Source organism: Megachile rotundata, chromosome 2 (genome assembly GCF_050947335.1).
Source record: "Megachile rotundata isolate GNS110a chromosome 2, iyMegRotu1, whole genome shotgun sequence".
Lineage (NCBI taxonomy): Eukaryota > Metazoa > Arthropoda > Insecta > Hymenoptera > Megachilidae > Megachile > Megachile rotundata.
In genome coordinates, this window is record NC_134984.1 from 21,056,595 (window position 1) to 21,081,573 (window position 24,979).

Below are 24,979 nucleotides of genomic sequence, written 5' to 3' on the forward strand. Positions count from 1 at the left end.
TAATATATAAATTTTTCAAGGAGAATTCATTGAAAGAATGAAACAAAGAAGTTACTTCATAAGTTAATCAATTTTTAATTCCTTATTTAATTTGGATTATTTGAATGATGCCTAATTCTGGCTTAAAATAAATCTGACGTTAATTAATATTATGCATGTTATTGAAAATATTAATAAAACGGGATCATTACTCATCAAAGAAGAAAATCAGGAAATTATAATTTATAATCAGTTTCCTCAAACGCATTAAAATATTTAAAAATCTTCCATCAACTAATGTTAATTTTATATCGAGGTCTAATTTCGCAACAAAAAATCTGAAATACCACTCAACATAAAATAAGAAACCCCATTTTCCTGGTCTCTTTCATAATCATTAGCATATTTAGACAAGCCCGGGTAACATCAATAGTCCCAAGTTTCCAAGATCGTTTAACGTTTGATATTTATCGCGCAACCAAGAATCTTTGTTATCAGCTTCTACACGAATGGTTATATCTAGCTCGGTGAAATTACATATCGACCTTCCCGGCAGAGTGGCATGAAGCCGCTATCTCCCTCTGAAAGGATTTCCACAACGATTCATCGGGAATCGTGGTACCTTAGTCAGCAATCAGTGATCGAGCATCGATGGAAGCGACCAACGCGTTGTCTGTGTTTAATCGCTGTTCAAAGATCATCATGTCTGGAAGAATAATTATTCGAGCGTGCTCAAAGATGATTAGCAGTTCGCTCGGAGCTGCTACCATATTCATGGCGTTATCCGTTGCCATTTTTGACGGTGCGAAAAGAACGTGACCATGACCGATAATCAGAAGATTGTGCGTTTTGCGTACAAGTTTGGAAGAATGAACCGTAATCATTGGCGTAATTAGATTATGGTGATAAATGGTTGCGTGGAAATTTTCGAACTTTTGCAATTTTAAAGGTTCTATCTTAATTGCTCTGTCAGTTTCTAAATTTTGAAGTTCACAAGTTTTCTGATCCTCGAGTTCACAAATTCCTGTACTCCCAAATTTTTGAGTCTCTCAAATTTCTACACTGTCACTGAATCTTCCCAAAATTCGAAGACATTGAAACAGTGAAATGGTGGAACGTTGCGACTGTCAGCAAAGGTAGGGGACCTTTGCCAAACAAGAATCTTAGTTACGCCAATGATGTCAACAGGCGAGATATCCTCGGTTCGCAGCGAGATAGGGAAGTCCAATCAGTTTCATGGAGCGTCTCGTATCCCGGCAGACGAGTTGTTGACCTAACTTTGACAATAATCCAGATAAGAGAACGTCGGAAAAATGCTGCGCTGCCCACGACGGCCTCGCGTCTCTCCCCCAACTTTTCATCGCGTCGCACCGGTCGCTGCATCGTTCCTCCTCCTCCTTTTTCTCCTCCTATTACTTAATATCGGGTACAAACTTGTGCCGTTGCTGCTGCTCCGTATGACTAAACACTGACAAACTTTCGAGTGTCTGAAGCTCCGCGAGCTGTGAAATATAGGACAAAGGAGAGTGCCTCGACGGCGCGGCGTTAAGTCGAGCGGTTTCGACGGCCTCCTCGCCCCGCGATCTACGCGGAGGGGAAGCATTTTTCCGCTTTAACGGCAGCCACTCCGTTCTCGGACCAAGTGCATTAGACGAGTTTCTACGTGGCAGCATCATGGGGTCCAGGATGGGGTCTAGAATGTAAGTAATTCATACGGACACGTGTTTTTCACGCGGTTAACAGAGTTCACCCTTCTTCTTCTTCCGACGCTATTCACGCCTGGCGCGCGTGAAACAACGCCTGATCTTAGGGTGCGTTTGTACCGAACGACCGTTCACCTCGCTTCGAATTTAAAAACATTTTGAGGATCACTTGACGAGTGCTCGCGAAAAACGTGCTGGTCGAATCAATTCGACTCGATTTGCCAAGATTCAATTCTGCGCGATTTTATTCGACGCGGTTCGGTTCAGTGTAATTCGATTCGACGCGATTCGATTTGATACGTTTCCACACAACTTTTGACTTTTTCGGTTATTACGCGTTTTTGAAACTGTATTTAGAACTCGCGGGGTTTTATCGAAAATCGAAGAAAATTTAGTAGGAGTTTCGAACGAGATTAAAGCTGGTGTAAACACTTATACGAAAGTGATCAAACGTCATTTCATGCATTTCGAGCGTGAGAACTTTGTTCTTTGTCCACTTCCTCGATACCGATCGTTTAATTTTCATCGATAAGCTCCCCGACAGATTGCGAGACATTTTACAGAAATACAAACAAGTTTTTAGTCATAAATCATCTAAAAATAATGTCAGCCATTGTACTCTTTGTGATTCGAGCGGAATCATCGTCGGGTAGAGCGCGTACATATTTATCAGGCTGTCGCAGACGTCCGCTGATCGCGCGCCTGTTTTTATCTGCCCGTCGATTTTCTCTTTTTCAAAATACCATGACCACGATGCACCGCACTTTCGATACGAATAAAATGAGCACAACTACCGCTCGATGTTTACCTTCAATTTGTCGTTGATTCCTCGAAAACGATTCGCACTAAATTGATAATTACAAGGTTGTTTTTCTCCAGTCACGATTATGTATCTACAGGTCGAAATAAGGAGATTTAGTTCACACTGCGTACGAGTGATTCAGCTTAGGCTTTCTCTTATCATTTCCTTTGGAAAGATTAGCGAGCTTATGAGAATGTGATGTCGTAAGTTGGGGATCTTTAAGATGTTGAATTAGCGGGTTGCAAATTTTTGAGAGGTTAAGTGTTTGGTTGGGGAATTTTCGAGGGCTCAATTTTCGAATTTGTGAAGTTGGGAAGTTCTGGAGACTCGAGGTGTTATTCCCAAATTTCCGAATTCCCAAATCACCGAATTTCCAAATTACCGAATTTCCAAATTACTGAATTCTTAAATCCCCGAACTCCCAAATCTCCGAATTCCTAAATTTCCGAATTCCCACATCCCCGAATTCCCAAATTATCGAATTCCCAAATCCCCGAATTCCCAAATCATCGAATTCCCAAATTACCGAATTCCCAAAATACCGAATTCCCAAATCACCGAATTCCCAAATTACCGAATTCCCAAATCCCCGAATTCCCAAATCACCGAATTCTCAAATTACCGAATTACCAAATCCCCGAATTCCCAAATCACCGAATTCCCAAATTTCCGAGTTCCCACATCCCCGAATTCCTAAAACCCCGAATTCCCAAATTACCGAATTCCCAAATCACCAAGTTCCCAAATCACCGAATTCCCAAATCCCCAAATCTCCAAATCCCCAAATTCTCAAATCACCGAATCCCCAAATTCCCAAATCCCCAAATCCCCAAATCCCCAAATCCCCAAATCCGCAAATCCCCAAATCCCCGAATTCCCAAATTCCTAATTTCCCAAATCCCCAAGTCTCAATCCCCCAACCTCCCAAAATCCCCCAAAAACCCAAAAATCTCGAAATCTCAAGCTTCCAATTTCCCAACCCCCAAATTTCAACCCCCAAAACCTCCAAAACCCTCAACGTCCCTTCTTAACCTTCCAAAAATTCCCAAAACCCCGCAAATAGTGGCACGAAGAGTTTCAAGGCCCCAGCGGCCATCTTGAAAAGACCGTGTAAATGCAACATGATCGTGGTAATTCGTAGACAGCGACGAGTACTAGTTACGGATTCGAAAGCTGTTTAAGGCTCGATTTATTCGAAGGCGAATGCGTGACTTTGTCTCGAATGCGTGTTAGTCACGTTTCCACGAGGTCGCGAACTTCGTGCGTTCGTGATTCGCATTTTCCTCGCGTGATTTTTCCCCGAGTTTGATGGTGGACCGTCACGAACGAGGACGGTCCAGGGTTTGGTCAGGCCCATTTACCTTGTCATTATGCTTGTCTGACTAATTAGCACGGGTTTTAGAATCACCGACCTTCGAAATGTTTGTACGACTTAACTTGTGTTTGCGGAACGTTTAGGAAGAACCGTTTTTTTTAATCATTTAACACTTTGATGGCTGTGTTCGATTTTTGTAGTTTTAAGAATTATAGGTTGGTCTTTGTATGAGATTGCATTAATTACTCGTATTAATTGCATTGCAAAATCAATACTTTCGGACTTTTAAAAATTACAGATTGCTCTTTGTATGAGATCGAATTAATTACTCGTATTAATCGCATTGCAAATTCATCGAATTGTAATCACTCACCGGCGACCATACTGGTGTGAGTAATTGATTCGTGACCGAAAGAAAAATGAATACTTTCGATTTCGGTCATTAAACTCGTAACCGTTGAAATATTTACCAGTGACCGAGCGATAATAAAAAAGGCAAACAACGGGATCGAGGAAAGATTTGCAATAAAAGAAAACGCGTAAGGAGGTCGACAATTGTTCGTTGCGCAAATATTTGTGGGCTATTCGAGTTTGTCGAGGTAAATAACGGTGATACCGAGAAGGAGAAAAAATAAATCGGAAAGTAGGAGATAGTGGCAAGGAAATAAAACGGATGATAATAGACTTTTATCGTGGCCATTGAAGAAGATGCATTCATTGTGCGAACGACATTCTGTTTGCACGACGACAACCCGCAATTTGTTTAAGATTTCGACCGTCGATCGTTCGAGCAATCTTGACGATCGTCGATCTTCGAGAACGCAAATTCTTCGCAAACAAATATCGTGACCTAAAATTTCCATGATAGCTATCGTGTTTAAATGTCGGTCAGTGTTGCAAAATCGAGTGACCTTTCTAGTGGACGAACTTCATCTGATCGATCATGAAGTTTTTAGTTAGACAAGTATATGATTATAAATTTTAGATTTTATAAATTATAGATTTTAGTTACAGGTATAAGTCAAGGTGTTATAATCCCTAGGAAGAATAATGATATGGCAAAAAATCATCGCTTGAAAATATTTGGGAGTTACTATGTACGCTCAGGTCCAATACACTAGTTAATGACTAGCATTGGTCACTTAGGCTTTCCCTAGGTTATTTGATCACATTCTCCTTGAGTTTCACTGAGTTTCAGCGCTGTCTTGGCTTTCTAAGTTTTTCTTAGGTTCCGTCTATGTAGACCGTAAGTTTTCTAGGTGAGGGAGGTCTAAGGTCTCCTAAGAGGTGAATCACTCCTATTCTACGTTACATTCAAATCAAGATCCAGATCTCGGAAACTTCATAATCATATAATAATACAATAGAAGATACACGAAGATAACTGTCGTAATATACTTTTTCAAGTGTTCGATATCTTATCGTATGATAAAGCGATTTAGGTTGAGGATCTGTCAATTGTATCGACACGGTTTCTCTTTCTTGATCAGCTTCAAATGCCTCTGCAAAATTTGTATCTTTTCTAACTTTTAATATTTGCAAAAATCATGAATTGAATAAAATATACGGTTGCTGAAGAATTGTCTAAAAATTGTCAACACAAATATTGACACGATGACGAATGACTAAAAGGGAGGCAAGGTTATTGATACGGTAGACAATCCGTGTTCTTGTGCTCTTTACGTTATCGCTTTCCTATTATGATATTTACATAACACGATTTCGCTCAACATATTAAACATCTTGAATCAGCGCTAGAATGTCAATTACTAATTTTATTTCTACCGGAAAGTAATTAAAAACGCAGCCTGCGTTGACTGAAATGAGCCAATCGATAGTTTTAACGTTACCGACGTTACGTGACGGATTTTCCTTTTTTTTTTTATCATGTTTCTATCCGTTACGAGATCCTTCGATCAATCTTTAGAAACACGTTTTCGAAAAAAAGAGGAAAGCACGCGGATGTAATTGTGCACCGATATCGACCACGCAATCGGAACGATAGATTGCACCTATCTAATTGAAACGTCGGTGCATTGTACATCGGAAGAGTCGTAAACATCGGGCACAAAATCCGACGAGAAACACGCAAATCAATTTCAAACGAATCGAACATTTTCCGCGCGTGTATTTATTCGTTTCAATTATTAACGCAGTGTAATTTCAACTTTTCCATTATGAAAATCGAACGAGGTCGGACTGCATCGATTCACAATCGCACACAATGCACTTCGAATGAATACAATTTCTTTATTTTAATCGACTCGAACAAAGGAGGTCATTCAACTTCATATTTTATACGATCTTATCTTTTGAATAACCGATAATGTAAATCGCTTCACAAGACGAACAACGTGTCTATTTTATAACACATAAGACGCACCAGGTGAGTCATGGTACGTCGATAATGCAGAATGCACATGCACTGCAGTACGTAGGGTAGATAATGTAGAACACACAAAGTGTCTTGCAATTTGTTTTGGATAAAAATGTAAGACGTATAATGTACGTCGCAAAACCAGTCTATGTATGACGTACAAAGTGCGTTGCGTCATGTACCGATCAGTATAGGACGCACAGGGTGCGTCGTTCCTTATGCCGTTCAAATAACATATGACGCACAAGGTGTGTCACGTTGTGATTAAATATAGGATGCACAGTGTGCGTCACTCTTTAATGTCATTTAAATAATGTCTGACACACAAGGTGCGTCATGTTACTTATCATATATAGGACGCACTAGGTGCGTCATGTTTCATGACTCTTAAATAAAGTATGATATTTAAAGTGTGTTGTGTTATGTTACGATCAATATCGGACGCACAAGGTGCGTCAGTCTTTATGTTGCTTAAATAAACTATGACGCACAAAGTGCGTCATGTTATGTATCTAATAATATCGGACTCATAAGGTGCGCCACTGTGGATGTCGCTTAAATAATGTCCGACACACAAGGTGCGTCATGTTACCTATCATATATAGGACGCACCAGGTGCGTCATGTTTCATGTCTCTTAATAAAGTATGATGTTTGAAGTGCGTTGTGTTATGTTATGATCAATATCGGACGCACAAAGTGCGTCATTTTTGACGTTGCTTAAAATATGACGCAAAATGTGTCGATCAATATAGGACGCACAAGGTGCGTCATTCTTGATGTTGCTTAAAATAGGACGCAAAATGTGTCGATCAATATAGGACGCACAAGGTGCGTCATTCATAATGTTGCTTAAAATATGACGCAAAATGTGTCGATCAATATAGGACGCACAAGGTGCGTCATTCTTGATGTTGCTTAAAATATATACGCAAAATGTGTCGATCAGTATAGGACGCACAAGGTGCGTCATTCTTTATGTTGCTTAGAATATATACGCAAAATGTGTCGATCAATATAGGACGCACGAGGTGCGTCATTCTTGATGTTGCTTAAAATATGACGCAAAATGAGTCGCTCAATATAGGACGCACAAGGTGCGTCTCGTTACGTCGTTAAAGTAATGCAGGATGCAGAAGGTGTGTCGTATTCGATCAATCCTCTTTTTATTCCAATTCGATTACAAGGTGCGTCGAACCTTTTTCCGTTCAATTTAAACTTCCTCTCATTCGTTTCTGGCGCACGTAATGAAATGCAGCGCGAAAAAACCGTCTGGTTGTATCGGTGAAAACAGATCGCTGGATCGGTTTTCCTTCTCGTCCAGGCGATCGTATCGCGCGATACCGATTTTCGTATCAGCGTGCTACACCCAGCGTTCGATGTAACAATAAACCAGCTCTCGATAGTTGTAACCAAGTTGTCGCATCCGGTGTAAACCGGCGTAAACCAGTTTTATTTGATTTTTCCTCGGTTGTTTTCGATGAACTGAATAAGACAAAAATACTCGCGAGCCGAGTAACGTTCACCCGTTCTCCCTTATCTGCAGCGTTATCTGCTGGCATTTCCACGCGGGAAACGCTCCGATTTTCAGCGGGAACCGTCAAAACGACGTCACGAAAGATCGTTTCGAAGAAATCACAATTTTCACGATAATCGTTCGTTGTCACGAAGATACCACGTGTGCCATCTTCCGCCGCGGTTTCAGACACTTATCTGCTGACTTTTGTCATCGATTTCAATAGCGAAGCATTTTTCGAATTTTTTTTCTTTCCGAACCGGGTTGCACTCTTAAAATAATTCTAGTAAAATATAGGAGTTTGTGAGCACTTCTTGAAACATCTAATTCTTAACGGATAATGATCTTCAAGCGTAACCATTACAAGTGGAACGAGACCAGGAAGAATTTCACATTAAATTCTTGCAACTTTTTAGTAGCCATTACTTCACATGGGTTTACGTCATATCGAGAGTATTATGGAATGTTTATCGCAATATTATGTCCGCATTTTCAGAAAAACTGATGGCATCCCGGTACTACCGTTACGGTTTAACAATGTGATTAATTTTACATAATGCACCTATACGTCTATTTACAGCCGAACAAGATTATATTTTATAATATATACTGTCAATATTTCAGAACTCTATACCAAAATAAAAATAATAGATATTTCGGTTTTTATAATTCTCGTTATTTTCTCCACACTGATAACGATTATTCGTTACTTCGGTAAATTGAAAATATTGATCATTAACAACCGTGAAATAATAACAGTAGCAGCTATTATTTGCAACGAGATTCGCAAAAACCTTTACTCGGCAAAAATCGAGAAAAATGAAATTCAACGCGTTAACCGCAAGTTTATGAAACTAAGGCACACAATATTCGAAGGGTTGTGCAACTCTCCGATACGATCGGTCATTAAGCAGTTTAAAAGCTACGCTCGACACGATAGAATTTTAGTAAATATCCAAGCTAATCCAGCAAAGCATGAAATATGCCTCGGTGATATTTTACGTAACATAATCGTCAGGGCCAATAAAATCTCTGCGATGAAAATGTCGCTAAACTCTGTTCCCAGTTAATCCAAGCCTGAACACATAAATTACATTCTCGTTTCTTTTCCTCGCGATCGAACAACGCCTTGTTCACGTTTTATTATTCATTCGGTTCTAATAACATGCAGGCTCATGCTTCTGATAAATTTCAATCTTTAATCCGGACTCGAATTCGTCGGAGTTCGTCATTCTTTTACGAGATTCGTAAATCTCCAGTTTACGAGAACGGAAACAACATGCTAAAATTGTAGACAGCCTCGTATCTTTGTTCCAAATACATTTGCATATCGGTAGAACTGTAAAACAATAGTAAAATTAACGTGTGAGACGCGGAGTGACATGTGTCTTCTCAAAAGGAGATGTAGACGGATAAATATTTTTCTGATAATTAGTATTTCACGATGAAAACCGATGAAGACATTAACACGTTGACTGCCACGTCATCCATTATTAAAAATTTGTTCACTTTCCTCATGAAAAATTCTTGCATTAATTACACGGATCTATGGAAAAGAAATGTAGTGAGATATTGTGAAAATATTTGGTGAAATTTATTCAAAATTAAAACACTACTTGATGCAATTTTCAATTGTGTCAATGCGTTAAGTGTGTCATCGACTTCAGCGACCTCAATGCCGTCAAGAAACAAAACAAAATGTTGCCTAACTCTTCACGAAAAGAATGAAAACTCAAAACTGAAAGAGTTGTATAATTGTTATACGTGTGATTAAACGTAAAGTGTTGATGCCGTGACCGGTAGGTAGCGAGTGGTCATCCGGTCGTAAAGAGCAGAACTTAAGAAGGACCGATCCTTTTTCCCCTCTCCATTTGCCTTCCCCCACCCCCATATGGTCATCGGAGACCCAGCAGAGCGTGGTATACGTTTACCTTCAAAAGACAGTTGCTGCAGCAACGAGGCGACTCTGCTCACCTACCATGTAGTTGCGCGTGTCGCACAGCTTAGATTCGCGATTTTCCATAACGGTGGTGTTAGCCGTCGCGAAATTAACAAGTTTGCACGCGAGTAACAGACATAGAAGATGGCGTAAGCGATTCGTGAAAGGACACCGAGTGGACACCTGTTTCACGCGTGATACCGCACCGATCCCAGCGACACGCGTTGTGATCCTGGGAGCATCACCTGCTAGGAACATCCCGGTAAATCGTATCCTGGTGATCTGTGAACAGTGATAGTTCAAAGGGAACCTTTCAGACTCCGTCTGGAGACCTAGTTGTTTACACGGAGGTAATTATTCTTTTCGTTTGAATAACAAACAGGAACTGTGTCGCGTTTGATCGAGACCCATTCGACTCCAATTGCATGGTAAATTAAGAACAATGGAGTTCAGATAGGAAGGCTTAAGTTGGTCGTTGAAATTGATGGTTTAATTGGAGTGCGTTTTGAGGTAGCCAATATAATCGGTTATGTTCCCGCTTCGATTTGTATGTCGACTTTAATCCTTTCAGTGTTAATCGCTGCTCGCCAACGGTTGTATGCGTAATACTCTTGTGCATGTTTTTAATTAGAAATTAAAATTTTCTCGAATACTCGGTGATTCAGTCGTGGACATAAACAGTTCTCGTTTCTTCATACTTTGACAGGTATCGCTTTACTTCTGTGTCGCTCATTACAATTTGTATCACCTTGTTCATTATAATTCTTACCGTTCTTGTTCATTAAAATTCTTACGATTCTTGTTCGTTAACATTTTGCATGATTCTACATAACTTCCTATGAAATTAACAATCTGTAGAATTCGGGGTTTTATTTAGGAATTTGGGAAAAATGAAACAATATTGAAAGTTCAGGACCAATCCCTTACTGCTCTTTATAGGGCAGATCTGGTTTCTGATTTTGACGCCAATAAACCGTGTAACGATTCGTAAGTTGCATCGAGAGGTGAGTCAAATCGATATCGCACGCAAATTAGTTGGATAACTGTTTCGTTGAACAAAGAAGTTTTCATCGGAATCGCGCAGCGTTTCTTGCGAATTAATTTGATTCAGGTAGTTCGTAAGCAGGGAAAGAATTCCATTGAAAACGAACCGAGAAATTGAAGCGAATCTCGTAAATTCTCGACGACACAAAGTGAAGTAGAAATTAGGCCACGGGTGTGACACGATATTGCAAAGTAGCCTTTCTTAGCTGGTCGTTAATTAGTCCCTTCGCTTAAATTCGCCGGGACAAAGCGGAGGACGTTGAAGAGACGGGGTTTGAAGGAAGGTAACACGATACCGGCTTCACGCTGGCGTCTTTATTGAAGAATTAGGATTTTCCAGCGGACAGATCGTTTAAACGTTAATGTATGTTAATCGCGCGACCGTTTCAATGAGAACGGAGTAACCGCGAAATTGCGCGCGAAGGACAGAACCTGTGCAGCCGTGATCCAATATCTCTTCGGTTAATTCAACGACGGCCATTCCGTCTCTCGCCTTCTCTTTACGCGTGACAATGCCAAACATTTCGTATCTCAAAATTTATCAACGCAGGAAAATCGCCACGAAACTGGTGAAACGTCAGCGCAGTAACTCGATTCGGACTCGATCTTCCGGAATATGAACTGGTATTCAAAGTAGGCAGTATCGAAATACAGTACTCGTTTCGAAATAGAGCATGATAGATTTCTATGTGGAGAGTGATAATAGAATTTGTATTTATCATATATTGACTGGGAATGTGTACGTTTATTTCGAGCAGTTTTTCAGAATCTATGAACGTATGAGTGACTGTAGGCTTTAATGACAAGTTCATATTTTACGTTTCCGTTGGTCGTTTGCAATGTTGAGATATAATGTTAGCGGTTTCAGTTCGTGTTTCTTTACGAGTCTTCAAAAGAAAATCGTAGGAGAAATATTTACAATGCACATGTTGTTCAAGCAATCATTTTTTATGCAAATAATAGCAAGAATTATATGGATGCAAATTTTACGGACTTCAAGAATTTTTAGGAATTTTATACAATTTGTAGAAAATAATTTCTTGTTACATATGACTTAAAACATATGATGTGTTTTGTGATAACATAAGGCTTCTCATGGTTTAAAGTCCAAATAATTGATAATTACAACGGTCATGATCTGACCATACCGCAATATTTTCGTTCGATCAAGGTCCTTAGTTGAGGAAATAATTTCTAAAAAACAAGAAAGCTCGTAAAACTTCATTTCACAACTTCTATAAAATAGTTCTCAATTTTCTGCAGTGACGAAACTTGCGTGTTTTCGAATCGAATAGAATCAGTCATGATTATTTTTGACGAATTTAGAAAAGTTGAAAGGTCAAAGATATTTTTAAGACACAAGGCCAAATTTTTCTAAACAGCAATCTTTCTCAATAGACACTAAAGCCGATTAATCATATTTTTGAGAAATATTAAATTAATTCGTAAACTGACGATAACGTAACGATGACCGTTTATCTATCCGCCTATCCTGAATCACTTGGCCGACGAGAAAAAAGAAGGCAAGCGAATTGTAGGCGGCAACGCGGCGATAAATAATAATAAACTGATGATTTACGACGACAACGCGAACGTGCTCATTTTCTGCAACATCGCAGGGCTTCTCCGTCCATATTTATCCGGCAACGAGAGTGAAGGGTAACGACAACGACCCATCATCTTCCTCGTGAAACATTAAATCGACTATGGAGCTCAAGAATTGTCAAGGTGATACTCGCGTCTTTCGAACGGCATGTAAATGCTGATCATTCAACACGTGCAACACTTTCAGACACGTTCTTTCATATTAGAAAGTCAATGGAATTCCGAGCGGAAGGCCATCCTCGATGCGTCCATTGTCGAGATCGATGTATGCATACTATGTTGCAGGTTTCCGACTAATCCAAATTCATTTCGAATATAAATTATAAAAACCTCAAAATATTCAAGGTTTCTCGAGATTTCTCAGGATTAGAATTATTGAAGTTTCGTCAAGGTGAAGGTTTGTCGAGGTTAGAAATATTGAAGTTTCGTCAAGATGAAGGTTTGTCAAGATTAGAAAGATTGAAGTTTCGTCAAGATTAGAAATATTGAAGTTTCGTTTAATTTCGATATTTCAAAAAACATAGTACGTTTAATTATTTTTCATTTCGACTTTTGTTAAAAATTTCCTTTCCCCAAAGCCCGTTCGCAGCGCAGTTATATCAATCTGAAAGAAAAAAATTACGGGCAATTAGAAAAGGCAATTACCTCAGCAGAGTATGTAGTCCATTTGTGTCTGTCAAGATACAACTGCACGGTGCATTTTATGTAACATTCGCAGCACAATGCGACTGGAATTAAATAATCCGGTAGGAGATTGTAGCGCGATTAGGCATCTGAACAAAATCGTAGCGTGTATCTTTAACGAAAGAATTAGGACAACGGAATTCGATTAATATCGTTCGAGCGCGGAATACTTCCGGTCTGAAATCGGCGTGCTTGCATGACGCGTTAATTTTCGCGTATGCACGCTCGGAACGAGACGAACGCCACCGGTTGCGTTGCTTCTCTTGCTTCGATTTCATTCGCTCTCGGAGTGCCAGTAGAAAATCGGTATTCGCCGCGAGCGGTCGTTGGTGCGATCAGTCGATTGTTTTTATCGATCGGATCGTGAACGTGTTCGAATTGCGTGGACAGAGTCGGATCATCACGCTGGTCGAAAATTTTCTGATAAATCTGTCGATACACGGTCGTTTCTCCCACCTTGGTGCTAGCCGGATGGCAGGAGGTGTCGTGAAAGTCCCGTTCCTGGCCGGTTTTCTTTTCCCTCCTTCCACTCGTTCGGTAAAAGCTTTATGTAATTCGCGAGTAATTGCGTCGTTTCGCGCGGTTTTCAACCGCAAACGAGTGACCCTTGATGTGGGGTCAATGAAGGAAACGCCGGCATAATTCTCGAATCTGTGTTCGCAGTCTCAGAGGCGACGAAGAGGACAACATGAGGCTGTTCTGCTCGCAGAAGGACGAGTCGTCGTCCGCACCGAAAACCATCGATGGCACAGGTAAACACTTACATATTTAGATCTACTTTTTATTAACTCTTTACGGATACTTATCCTTTGAAACCTTCGAAGGTGTTTTTCATGTATGAAGCTTTGCTTAAAATGAAATTTGTGCAAATTTATTATTTTATTGTTTGTTCATATTTATATATTAACATTTTCCTTTGATATGTTGGCGTTGGTTGTTGGCTCCAGGAAAGTCAACGCACTCGGGCTTCAATATTCTGTGACGAGTCTCGCATAGTATTTCGTTATTTACATCTTGATGACCACGTGTGTTGAAACTGTATGTTACTTGTCGTACTCAGTAGTAGTAAATACACTCATAGTAATGTATTTAACAAAGATCCCCCAAAATTAATTTTCATAAACCTAAATGTAGGAGCAGGAAAAGAATTTGCTACTTTACTTTTAACTGATCAAACTATTTCGTATGTGAAAACAGTTTTTACCACTAGATGTAATGGCTTTAATTAACATGTTGCACGTAAAGTCCCCGAAAACACAAAAGCTATAAAACAACTCCTGATCCCGCTCTAAAATTCCCCGGCTATCACGCTAATTTCCAAGTGATAATTAATGCAAAAAATTCTTACAAAAACTTGGGCAACGAAGTCAAGAATCCGTGGTACAGTGTTAATTTAATAATCACGATGTGTACAACTGTCGGTCGACGTTCATTTCTTTACCATCGCCATCTATTTCGGGAAAAATGACCGAACGAGATGACAAAAATAATCTGAACTGAAAAGGGTTCATGCTATTTTCTCGTTGATTAATCGTAACTCGAGTTAATCGCCGGGCGAGCGTAAGTACACTCGCCAACGAGGAGACTCGAGAAACGGGCGTAGGCAATATATCGCGCGATTTTCCTTTCGCCAGACATTTTTTTCATCTCGGAGGCTGCTTCTTCTCTTCTCTTTCCACGAAGGAGAAGAACGGCCACTTGTTGTTTAGTGACGCGATTCATTAACGACGTAGGTTAAATCAATTAGAACGACGGAGGCGAAATGAAATGCGGCAATGTCCGCATCAAGTAGGTGCATATATTGCGTCGGTGATGCGTGGATCTGGGTATGTGGACGTCTCAAGATGTGGGAATATGTGAGTGTTGGGATCTGGGGATGTAGGGATCTAGGAATGTGGAGATGGGGGGACATAGGGATTTGGGGATGTAGGGATCTGAGGATGTAGAGATTTGGGGATGTAAAGATCTGGGTATGTGGAGATTGGGGGATGTAGGGATCTGGGGATGGTAGAGATTGGGGAATGTAGGGATCTGTGGATGTAGAGATGTGGGGATGTGGGGATCTGGGGATGTAGAGATCTGGGCATGTGGAGATTGGGGGATGGAGGGATCTGGGAATGTAGAGATTGAGGAATGTAGGGATCTGGGGATGTGGGGATCTGGGGATGTAGAGATCTGGGCATGTGGAGATTGGGGGATGTAGGGATCTGGGAATGTAGAGATTGAGGAATGTAGGGATCTGGGGATGTGGGGATCTGTGGATGTAGAGATCTGGGCATGTGGAGATCTGGGCATGTAGAGATCTGGGCATGTTGAGATCTGGGCATGTAGAGATTGGGGAATGTAGAGATCTGGGGATGTGGGGATCTGTGGATGTAGAGATCTGGGGATGTGGAGATTGCGGGATGTTGGGATCTGGGGATGTAGAGATCTGGGAACGTAGAGTTTGGGGGATGTAGGGATCTGGGGATGTAGGGATCTGGGGATGTGGGGATCTGAGGATGTAGAGATCTGGGGACGTAGAGATTGGAGGATGTAGGGATCCGGGGATGTAGGGATTTGGGGATCCAAGGATTTAGTAATGTGAAAATTTGTGGATGTAGGAATTTGGAAATAACAGAAACTTGAGGATGTAGGAATTTGGAAATAATAGAAACTTGAGCATATAGAAAATTTGGGGATATATAAATCTAAGCTTATAAGGACCTGGGAATGTAGGAATTCAGTAATATGTAAATTTGGGGATGTAGGATTTTAGGAATATTAATGATCTAGAAATGTAGAGATGTTGAGATATAGGGATTTGTATTCATAAGATCCTGACATAGAGATCTAAGAACATACTGCTTACGAGATACAGAGGTTAGCTACAGATCTTGCTATACAATGTATGCATGTATGTCTATGTATTTATTATAGATATGAAAATGCAGGAATCCAAAGAATGTAGCGATAGCGACAAGGATTATGTTTGTACATTTTTTTCATTCAGAGCGTTAATCGTCGATTTTTCCGCTTGTTACGTGTATCAATGCAAATGAAATTAGCCGGAAGAATTGTGTATTTGATAGCCGGAAATCAATGTTTTCGCAGGAGGAAAGAGGGGCAGCGAGCAGGAAGTGGATCGCTTCGGATACTATCAAATGATTATGTTCGCGATAATTAGCTTGCCTCTGTTCTTGTCAGCAGGATTCACGCTTGCGTACGTGTTCACAGCTGGGGAAGTTAAGTACAGGTATGTTACATTAATTATTCGAGCAATTTTCGTTATCTGTTACATGCGATTCGCAGCGGAGACAAAATCTTGCAGAACATTGCATAAACTGTGATAAGCATTGTTTCCAGCTAATTAACCTGCGTTTAAAAAATTAACAACAGTTTTAGAAGTTTTAAAACGTTACAATTTAACAATTTTTGCAGCATTAAAACATTACTAAATTTTTGTGAGGAAATAGAGTTGTGATTATACAGAAATTTAATAGATTTAAAAAAAAAATATAGAGTGATATTCTGTGACGAAAAGTATTGAACTTTTCATCTTTTCCGCTCCAGCTTCTCGAGATTTTGTTTCAACGTTTATTTTGTTCGATAGAGTTGGAAACAATTCAGCTCGTAAGAAGATCCTAACGTATGAGCTGGAACAAATTGATTGAACATTGAATTGTGTAATATCGTCGGCCCGATAAATCGATTACTTTATTGAGAAGTCTATTAACCCCTTCAATTCATAACGCCGCGGAATACACGTGGGATTCTGATTTATTCTACTAACAACGCGATAATTTTGATTAAGAGTAATTGATCCATACAGTAGACTTTCGTTATATTGCCGCCTTTGTCACAATATCAGAAAACTTTTCACTCGTCACAATATATTACTCATTCCATTTCTTGTCCACGGCAATATAACGAGAGCCCCTTACGTAAGATACACAAATGGTAAAATGTGTTGCAAGCTTCTATCAGAGTTTAACGAGTAGTTTCTGTTCCAAGAACCAAGCAAACCACTTGTTTCCCTAATGATTCGAGCAATTACATCTTTTAACGTATCCATTATTTTGAGCAAACGCTCGAGCAGAGATTACTCATCGTTCATTCTGAAATTTCCGATTACCCGTGCTAAATGAAAAGATTCTTTGTTCAGTACACCTTTAATCTTGCACCTTATATGTATTTTGGTCATTCGCGTCTGGTCATGTTGGAAAATTTTTGTTTTTGGCGATGTGAATTTATTTTAATTGTTGGGTAGTAAAAGTTAATATAATGAAATTATTATTGTCAATAAAGTTTTAGTTATTTGAAGAATGAGTCAGTGGGTATTATTAATCAGGTAGAATATATTACTGGGAGCTAAGAAGATGGCAATCGGTTCTAATTAGGTATAATGCAGTAGATCAACCTTCTTCAGCAAATATATGAAGATGACATATTTACATAGTTAGCCAAGTAGTAAACTAACGCAACCAGGAAGAGTATCAAGAGTTCACCTGCCACCTTGTCAGCTCCCAGTACACACTTCATCAGAAGTAGAACTCTCTGATTTTGCTAAACATCTGATTTGCTAACATCGTCGAAACAGGTGTTTGGTGCCAGAGTGCGAAGACCCAAACAGCACAGTCTTCAATTCACCATGGGCAGAAAATGCCGTTCCGGACCTGTCAGAAATGTCCAAATGCACTCGTTACGTTGTTCAAAACCATACGGGTGCTTGTACAAACCAGTCGTTCAGTAATGTTACTCAAAAATGCGATTCCTGGGTCTACGATCCGTCAGAGAACACCGTGCTCAGCGAGGTAAAGATTACTCTGCTCTTATCAATTCTATCCCAATATTTAGATAATCTGTGCTACCGGTTGACTGATTGGCTTAACTAATCAGATTGTATTACACAATGGTAGTAATCGATAATTCGGTGATTAAATATCAATGAGACTTGCATCGATAACGATCAGTAACGCTTCCAGTAGATAAAATGATAAATACAAATGTAATAAATATAACATACCTAACATATATATTAATACATAATAAATTTATACAATATTCATTTATTTGACAAAATAAAAAGCTAAGATAAAACTAAATTACAAGATAGAAAGATGAAAACGAAAATGAGAAACAAAGTAGATAAAAATTTGATGAATAACGAGCCAGTAGATTGATTTCCCTTTCCATTACAGTGGGACCTCACCTGCGACACCAATCGATGGAAACTCACGCTGGTGGGCACGATAAATAATGTCGGCCAATTCGTTGGATTGATCTTCGCTGGATACATATCGGACAGGTGAGAAATAATCAACATCGAGTGTCCTTAATTAGTAGCAGTCGGTTCGTACCAAGAATCCAATTTCCTGGATTCTCGGATTCGAATCGAAATCGATAGGACCACCGGGGGAAAAGTGACTTTCCAAAGTTTTTTTCTTCTCTTTTTGTGTAACCATGGAGGGTAGAGATCGAAATCAACAGGTCGTTGATTTCGAGAGTCTCGTAAAATGTGGTCAAAGTGTTTGGATCTTGATGGGATAGGTGATAAGTGGGAAGAATCGAGTTTTGGTTTTAAACCACATGCACCGTATTTATTATTTTAACGATGACTAGATTTTTTGTTGCACTTCTTCTTTTTTCTCAAGGTATTTGGAGTGGTGTAATTATATTTCTTTTTTAATTGGTGTTGAAGGAGGAATGTTAGAAGAGAAATGATTCAATAAGAATAATGTATATATACATTATTATTAATATATATTATTATTAATTATTGCATTATTATTATTGTTCGTAATTATTTTTGTTGTACCATAATGTGAAACACCCTATACCAGCAAATCTAGTACTTCAGTAGCTTTCAGACTTTCGCCAGTTCATGAATCCTGATTCGAATTCTAGAGACGATCCAAGGAGTGGAGATTATATTTAAATGAATTCGTACTTTAGGAAAACTTTCCGAGATTTACGATGAACGATTTGAACTTGGTAGACGTTCCGCGATTCATCTTCGCTTTGAAACGATTTCCCGCGATGAAAACGGCATATTGAATTCTCCATATTCCAAACAATCGAAGCTTAATATAATCGAAATTCAAACATACAGTTTCCCGAATTCGAATTAGTCGAATTCGTAATACGAAATTATACAAACAGCTTAACCGTTCCGTAACATGCAGGTGTTTTTAATATCGCGTTAAATAATGCATGTCCAATTGCATCACTTTTTGTTCCAGATACGGAAGACGCACAATTTTGACGCTCACCACGTCCCTGAGCGGAATCAGCGGCCTGATACATTCCTTTTCCGTGAATTATTGGATGTTTCTAGCGTTCGAATTTATCGATGCGACTGTCGCGGCCGGTATCTACAGCGCTGGATTTATTTTAGGTGAGTTAATAACGAGCCAAAGTATAGGAAGATGTTCGACGTGAATAATGTTGATATAAATAACGGCCATGTTTTACACGGAGCACTAGCAGAAATGTTTTCCATATCGAAAAAGTATCGCAACTCATAACCGTTGCAAACCTTGAATTTCAATTTTTTATCATTTCATTTGCTAACGCGTTCAATTATAGTAGATATATTGAGCCGCCTTAAACGTTCATTAGTATATAAATTGCCATAATTAGCATTGCAATTGCTCGAGGAATATTGAAAGTGTTACATAAAATATATTCAATGATACCGTAAATATTAAACCGTGAACATTTCTAATAAAACTTCCTCAGACTCCTAACCTAACCTAAAGGAATTAATTTCCATGAAGAAACGAAATAAATTGTTATGAGTGCAGCATTGGAACAATAGTTTAAATCATTTGGAAAATGTGAAACAAAAGGTATATTTGCATAAGTATCCGCAATTTAGCGATCATAACGTCATCGTCTGGCGAAACAGACGTTGGAAACAGATGTAATGGTACAAGTTCAACTTGCATTATCATTGTGAATAGAACACGTGGTCTCTTCGTGTAGATTTTCATTATATTACCACAACAAAAATTCGAGTAATTATAAATTTGAATATTTCCAAGTTTCTAAACTTATTGGACCTGTGTCTTTAGCTGAGCAAACTTATACGTTTAATTTACATAACTTTTAAATATCATGATCCTTAACCCTTCGCGCTCGAGAGGAGTCAGTCACCATTTTATTTAATACAATAATTTGAAATAAGCATTTTTTAACTCATTCTACAATATGACACGTGTAATGTATAAACATAGCGAATCAAACAATAGTAAAAATTATTAGTAGAGAAATAATAACCTCAAGAAAATTCATTTAACTAAGTTTCGAAGTTGTAAACAGTCTTCGAGTGCAAAGGGTTAATATGTAAAAATATTGAGTAGTTGAACGTAACACGAGAATTCGGTTGATTTGCAGGAATGGAGATGGCAGGAGTAAAAGGGCGAGTCCTGGCAAGCACCATCATTTGCTGCATGTTTGCAGTGGGTGAGATGTTGTTAGGATTGATTGCGATGTGGTTGAGATCGTGGCGGTTGATCCTTCGAATGGTATACGGTCCAGCTTTGCTCGCCATCTTGCTGCCCTTCCTGATCCCGGAATCAGTCAGGTAATTTCCTTTGGCGACCGTTTAATTCGTATTGTCCCGGGGATCCTCGTTAACGATCTCCGAGCCCCTTAACGATCTAAGAAGTCCAGTTATACTTCTACATCCGGCCAATTAACTGGCCCTTTGACGTCACGACGCCCTTGATGGGACTCGTTATTCTCTAATTAATTAACGCGATCGGAAATAGCCCGGGCTAATGACCATAGTAGTCGACGCCCACAACAATAATCAATCAATCGGAAATAGCCTGCCCACGCCGCGGACCTCTGTTTAATGTTAGGCCCACGTATCGAGCTTTCCACCAGTTTTTCTCATGTTGCCTTTTCTATGTACGCCATAGGTAATCGATAAATGCGTGTTCTATACACTCGTTTCCCCTCGAAATGTATCTCTCGTACGCGTAAACAAAACAAAACACATGATGCCAATTTTCAAGGTGGCTATTGGCGAATGGGAAACACGAAAAGGTGGAGAGAATTTATCGTAAAATGGCGCGTATTAACGGGCTGCAAGTCTCGGAAGAGGCGATCGGAGCGTTCAAGGATTTAAATATGGTGAAAGCCGACAAGGTACGTTCAGGAACTCCGAAACATTCCTTACCAACAAATAATTTTCGATTAATTCTGATCGCTTACAGACGGAGCAAATGGCGCACGAAAAGAAGTCGCCGTTCATGCAAGTGTTGACTAGCTCGGTAATGCTCACTCGTTTATTGGCCTGCTCGTTCTGCTGGCTGACGAACACCTTCGTCTATTACGGATTGTCTTTGAATTCGGTGGCGTTCGCCGGCGATAAATACACGAATTTCATACTGGTCGCCGTTGTCGAGATTCCGGCCTACTTTCTGACCTGGTTTCTGACCGATCACATCGGTCGCAAAGCGACTCTCTCCTCGTCGTTCTTGTTGAGCGGCGCTTTCTGTCTCGCGATACAATTCGTTCCTACAGGTAAACTCAATCTTGTACATCTAATCGATCTTTTCATCTCGCAAGCCTGTCTTCTGAAAATATTCGTGAAGATTTTCCTTTCGGGACAATCAACGTGTACGAATTCCTTTCAGGTTCATGGAGTTTCTTGCCGTTGGTTTTGTATATGGGTGGAAAATGGTGTATCACGATGTCGTTTTCCACGGTTTACATTTACACAGCTGAGCTGTTCCCCACGAACCTCAGACACTCGCTACTAGGAATCTGCAGCATGACTGGCCGCATGGGGTCAATATTGTCACCGCAAACTCCTCTTTTGGTGAGTCGACTACCGCAGCGGTGTTATGCATACCGTAGAACGTGCTGACGCTTGTTGCTCGCTCCTTGTTTCGAATCTGCAATTGTTGCATGGCCGAAACGGGGCTTCTTAAACTTTTATCGCTTTTCGCAGGCACAAATTATGCCGGAACTGCCTTTGATACTTTTCGGATGCATGGCTATGTCCGCGGGCCTGTTGTCTCTGTTCTTCCCCGAAACGCTGGGAACGAAACTTCCGGACACCGTGTGGGAGGCGGAGAACATAGGGAAGACGCAGGCAAAACAGGAGTTGCAGGATTCGCCGTCTTAAAGGGAGGAAACACGCGTTTCGTTGCGATCCAACGCAAAGGAGCGAACGGAGAAAAGGAAATGTGGAAAAATAAGTGCGGCAGTAATGGCTTTCAGAAGTTCTCGAGCTAAGAAGATATCGATTCCTTATCCGTTGAAAGCTCAGGATCGTGACGTAACACCGAAGCAAACGAAACGAGCTTAACGTTCGAGAGATCCTCCATGTTGTTCGACGCAATCGACATAGTTCAATCGCGAGCAATTTGCCATAAAATTTACTCTCGATAACTCGCCGCCTCGTTATTTCATTTTTCCCAGTCGACAGATAAGACGTATAATGAATTAGCATGAGTCTTATGAATTATCGGTTATCTGTCTAGAGGTCCACGCACGATGAGTCAGTTTGCCGCATGATGCTTTTTATTCTTCCTCTTTTTTTCTTCTTTCATTTAGGAGAAACGATATTATGCTCAGGTATTTACACAGTATTGCTGCATCATGTTAGTAAACGTATCAATCGGTAATTATCGGTCCCGGTAGATTCTTCCTGGTTATGTTAACACGTTAAATGTCACTTGAGTTGCTCCACTGACTTAACCTGTATTCAGAAGGTAATTACTGTCGAGAGAATGCGAGAAACTTGTTATAAAATGGCGCTATTTACATGATGACGACGTTATACTGTTATGAGTTTTATTAGGCCTTTAGAGATCTGAAAAAGTAGATTATAGTAAAATATTTTATAATGGCGATGATTTAAAAATCGAGACCCAAGCTTTTTACTTGCCAACTTATTAGAATATCAACGCCACGTTATTATTAATTCGGTGATAATCAGTGTATCGTGGCATTCAACGTGTTAATTATCGATTGTTGCCACATCGCGTATCACCGTGCCATGATAGCGCATCGTTTAGGAACAATAGCAATAATTTAATCGCATCTACACGCATATTATGTCTGTATTTATATCCTGCGGAGAATAGTAGTGTACAAAAGCATGTAGAGTACAATTATTACTGGAAATTATATGTATGGCGAGCATTATTTAGGTCAGGATAATGTTCTGAAGAATTGCGAATGCATTTTGTAGATCAATACTCGTGACGATGGAAATATTACGATCATCGTTTGAAAGCTTGCAAACGTGTTGTACATTTTCCAGGTATGATCAAGTGATATAAAGAGTATTGAGTTACGTTAATTGTTCTGAAACTGCCATTTTTTGTCAGTATCGAACGGTACAATGTCTGCTAATACGCTGATGTTTCCATCGTGACGCAAACATTTATCGATACTATTAAACTTTAAGCAATCGTATTTGTTAAGAGATAACATGTATATGTAATAAAACAGACACCAGCATTTATTTCTTGTTCAATGTCTAACCCACATGTGTATATATATATATATATATATATATACACATACATACATACACATATATACACATATATACACATATACATTATATATACATACATACATATGTACACGTATGCATATGCATGTATACATACATACATATGTACACGTATGCATATGCATGTATACATGCATACATATGTACACGTATGCATATGCATGTATACATACATACATATATATACACATATGCATATGCATATATACATACATACATATATACACATATGCATATGCATATATACATACATACATATATACACATATGCATATGCATATATATATACACATACACACATATATATATTTTTGTCATTGAAAAAGAAGCATTAGGTTATGAACGATTCATGTTTTTAAATGATTCATTTCAAACGAATAACGCTGTTCTTCAACGAGAAAAATAAAGGGAAACAAACAAGCGAAGGCAAAAGCGACATCGCGTGTCAGTGATTTTAGGTGATTAAATCTAAAAGAAATTATAATATCTCATTCACGTTCCGTTAATTAAAAAACAGATTCAATTCGTCAAGCACGTTTTTTAAATAAAAGCGTTAACCGTTACACGTAAAATCGTCGGGCAGAGAAATTGTCACGCGTCATGTCGTTGCGTGTAAAATCGCTACACGTAAAATTCGTTACGCGTTATAAAGCCACGCGTTCGGCTCTCGCTGCAGTATTAAATGGAACACCTCCGTTATTTGCTCTGATTCGATCAAATTTATGAAGCACGAAGTCAGATGCACAATATCAAAGAACCAGTGTCGCCTCCATTCTCGCGGAAGGATATTTTAATATACACCTGGATTTTAGATATTTCATTTTGACAAATTCTCGGTCGTTCTGCGCTCAAAGGAAATTGAAGTTCGGGCATGAACCAACCAAGCCGTGCAATAGAATTGTATGCTGCACGCGATGCAGCTGGTTATTTAATGTTTACAGATGACCCACGGGCCTGTAATAAATATCGTTGCCCGGACCACAAATCTTCGTTGCTACACATTCGTCCTTGCTTCTTTTTTCTTATTCACGAAAGTGTGTCCTTTTTTCGTATCACCCTCAACGCTGCGGTCACGATCGCGGCCATTGTGAGGATCGCAATAAATACTTGGAAGGATGCACGCTATTTTCTGCTGGATTTATTGACAGAGGACTCTAAGATTTTACGGTCCATTTTTTACGCTGTCCCATTCCGACGGTAAATGTCAAATGATCTGTCCGGTGTGTCTATGCGCGTAAATTCTTCATTCTGGGACTTCTAACTCTTATCACATAGAACACTGTTTTCAAATATTCAAAATGTATTTCAATTTATAATTATTTTTTACTTTCGAGAAAACAGACGAGATATAAAGTAGCTCGTGTTGTAAAATGTTAATAAATAAAATTACACCGATATGTAAATTAACCTGAACGAAAATGCATTATTAAAGTACAATGTGAATTAATTGAAACAGTGATTGCGTAAATTTTATTTGTCAAAGAGAAAATCCGT

At 39.4% G+C, this 24,979-nt stretch overlaps 1 protein-coding gene and 1 long non-coding RNA gene across 5 annotated transcripts; one reads left to right on the forward strand and one right to left on the reverse strand.

Annotated features, from left to right (window-relative positions):
* The first annotated feature begins 644 nt into the window (after positions 1-644).
* Positions 645-23,431, forward strand: LOC100882637 (solute carrier family 22 member 21). 4 transcript variants are annotated; one of them, XM_076529011.1, is made up of 11 exons: positions 645-1,679; positions 13,627-13,715; positions 16,057-16,198; positions 17,543-17,756; positions 18,144-18,250; positions 19,185-19,339; positions 20,341-20,530; positions 20,967-21,099; positions 21,168-21,477; positions 21,591-21,775; positions 21,908-23,431. In XM_076529011.1, exons 1-11 carry the CDS (start codon positions 1,654-1,656, stop codon positions 22,082-22,084), a joined length of 1,728 nt encoding a protein of 575 aa, XP_076385126.1. In that variant the 5' UTR covers positions 645-1,653; the 3' UTR covers positions 22,085-23,431. The 4 variants fall into 4 exon arrangements, with proteins under 4 accessions (XP_076385126.1, XP_076385127.1, XP_076385128.1 ...); XM_076529012.1 differs by lacking the exon at positions 645-1,679 and adding an exon at positions 9,623-9,980; XM_076529013.1 differs by lacking the exon at positions 645-1,679 and adding an exon at positions 10,208-10,336.
* On the reverse strand, positions 7,325-9,507 carry LOC143263996 (uncharacterized). Its single transcript, XR_013037324.1, has 2 exons — positions 9,308-9,507; positions 7,325-9,237 (listed from the first exon to the last, which is right to left on the reverse strand). It is a non-coding gene; the product is annotated as an uncharacterized LOC143263996 (long non-coding RNA).
* Positions 23,432-24,979: the final 1,548 nt, after the last annotated feature.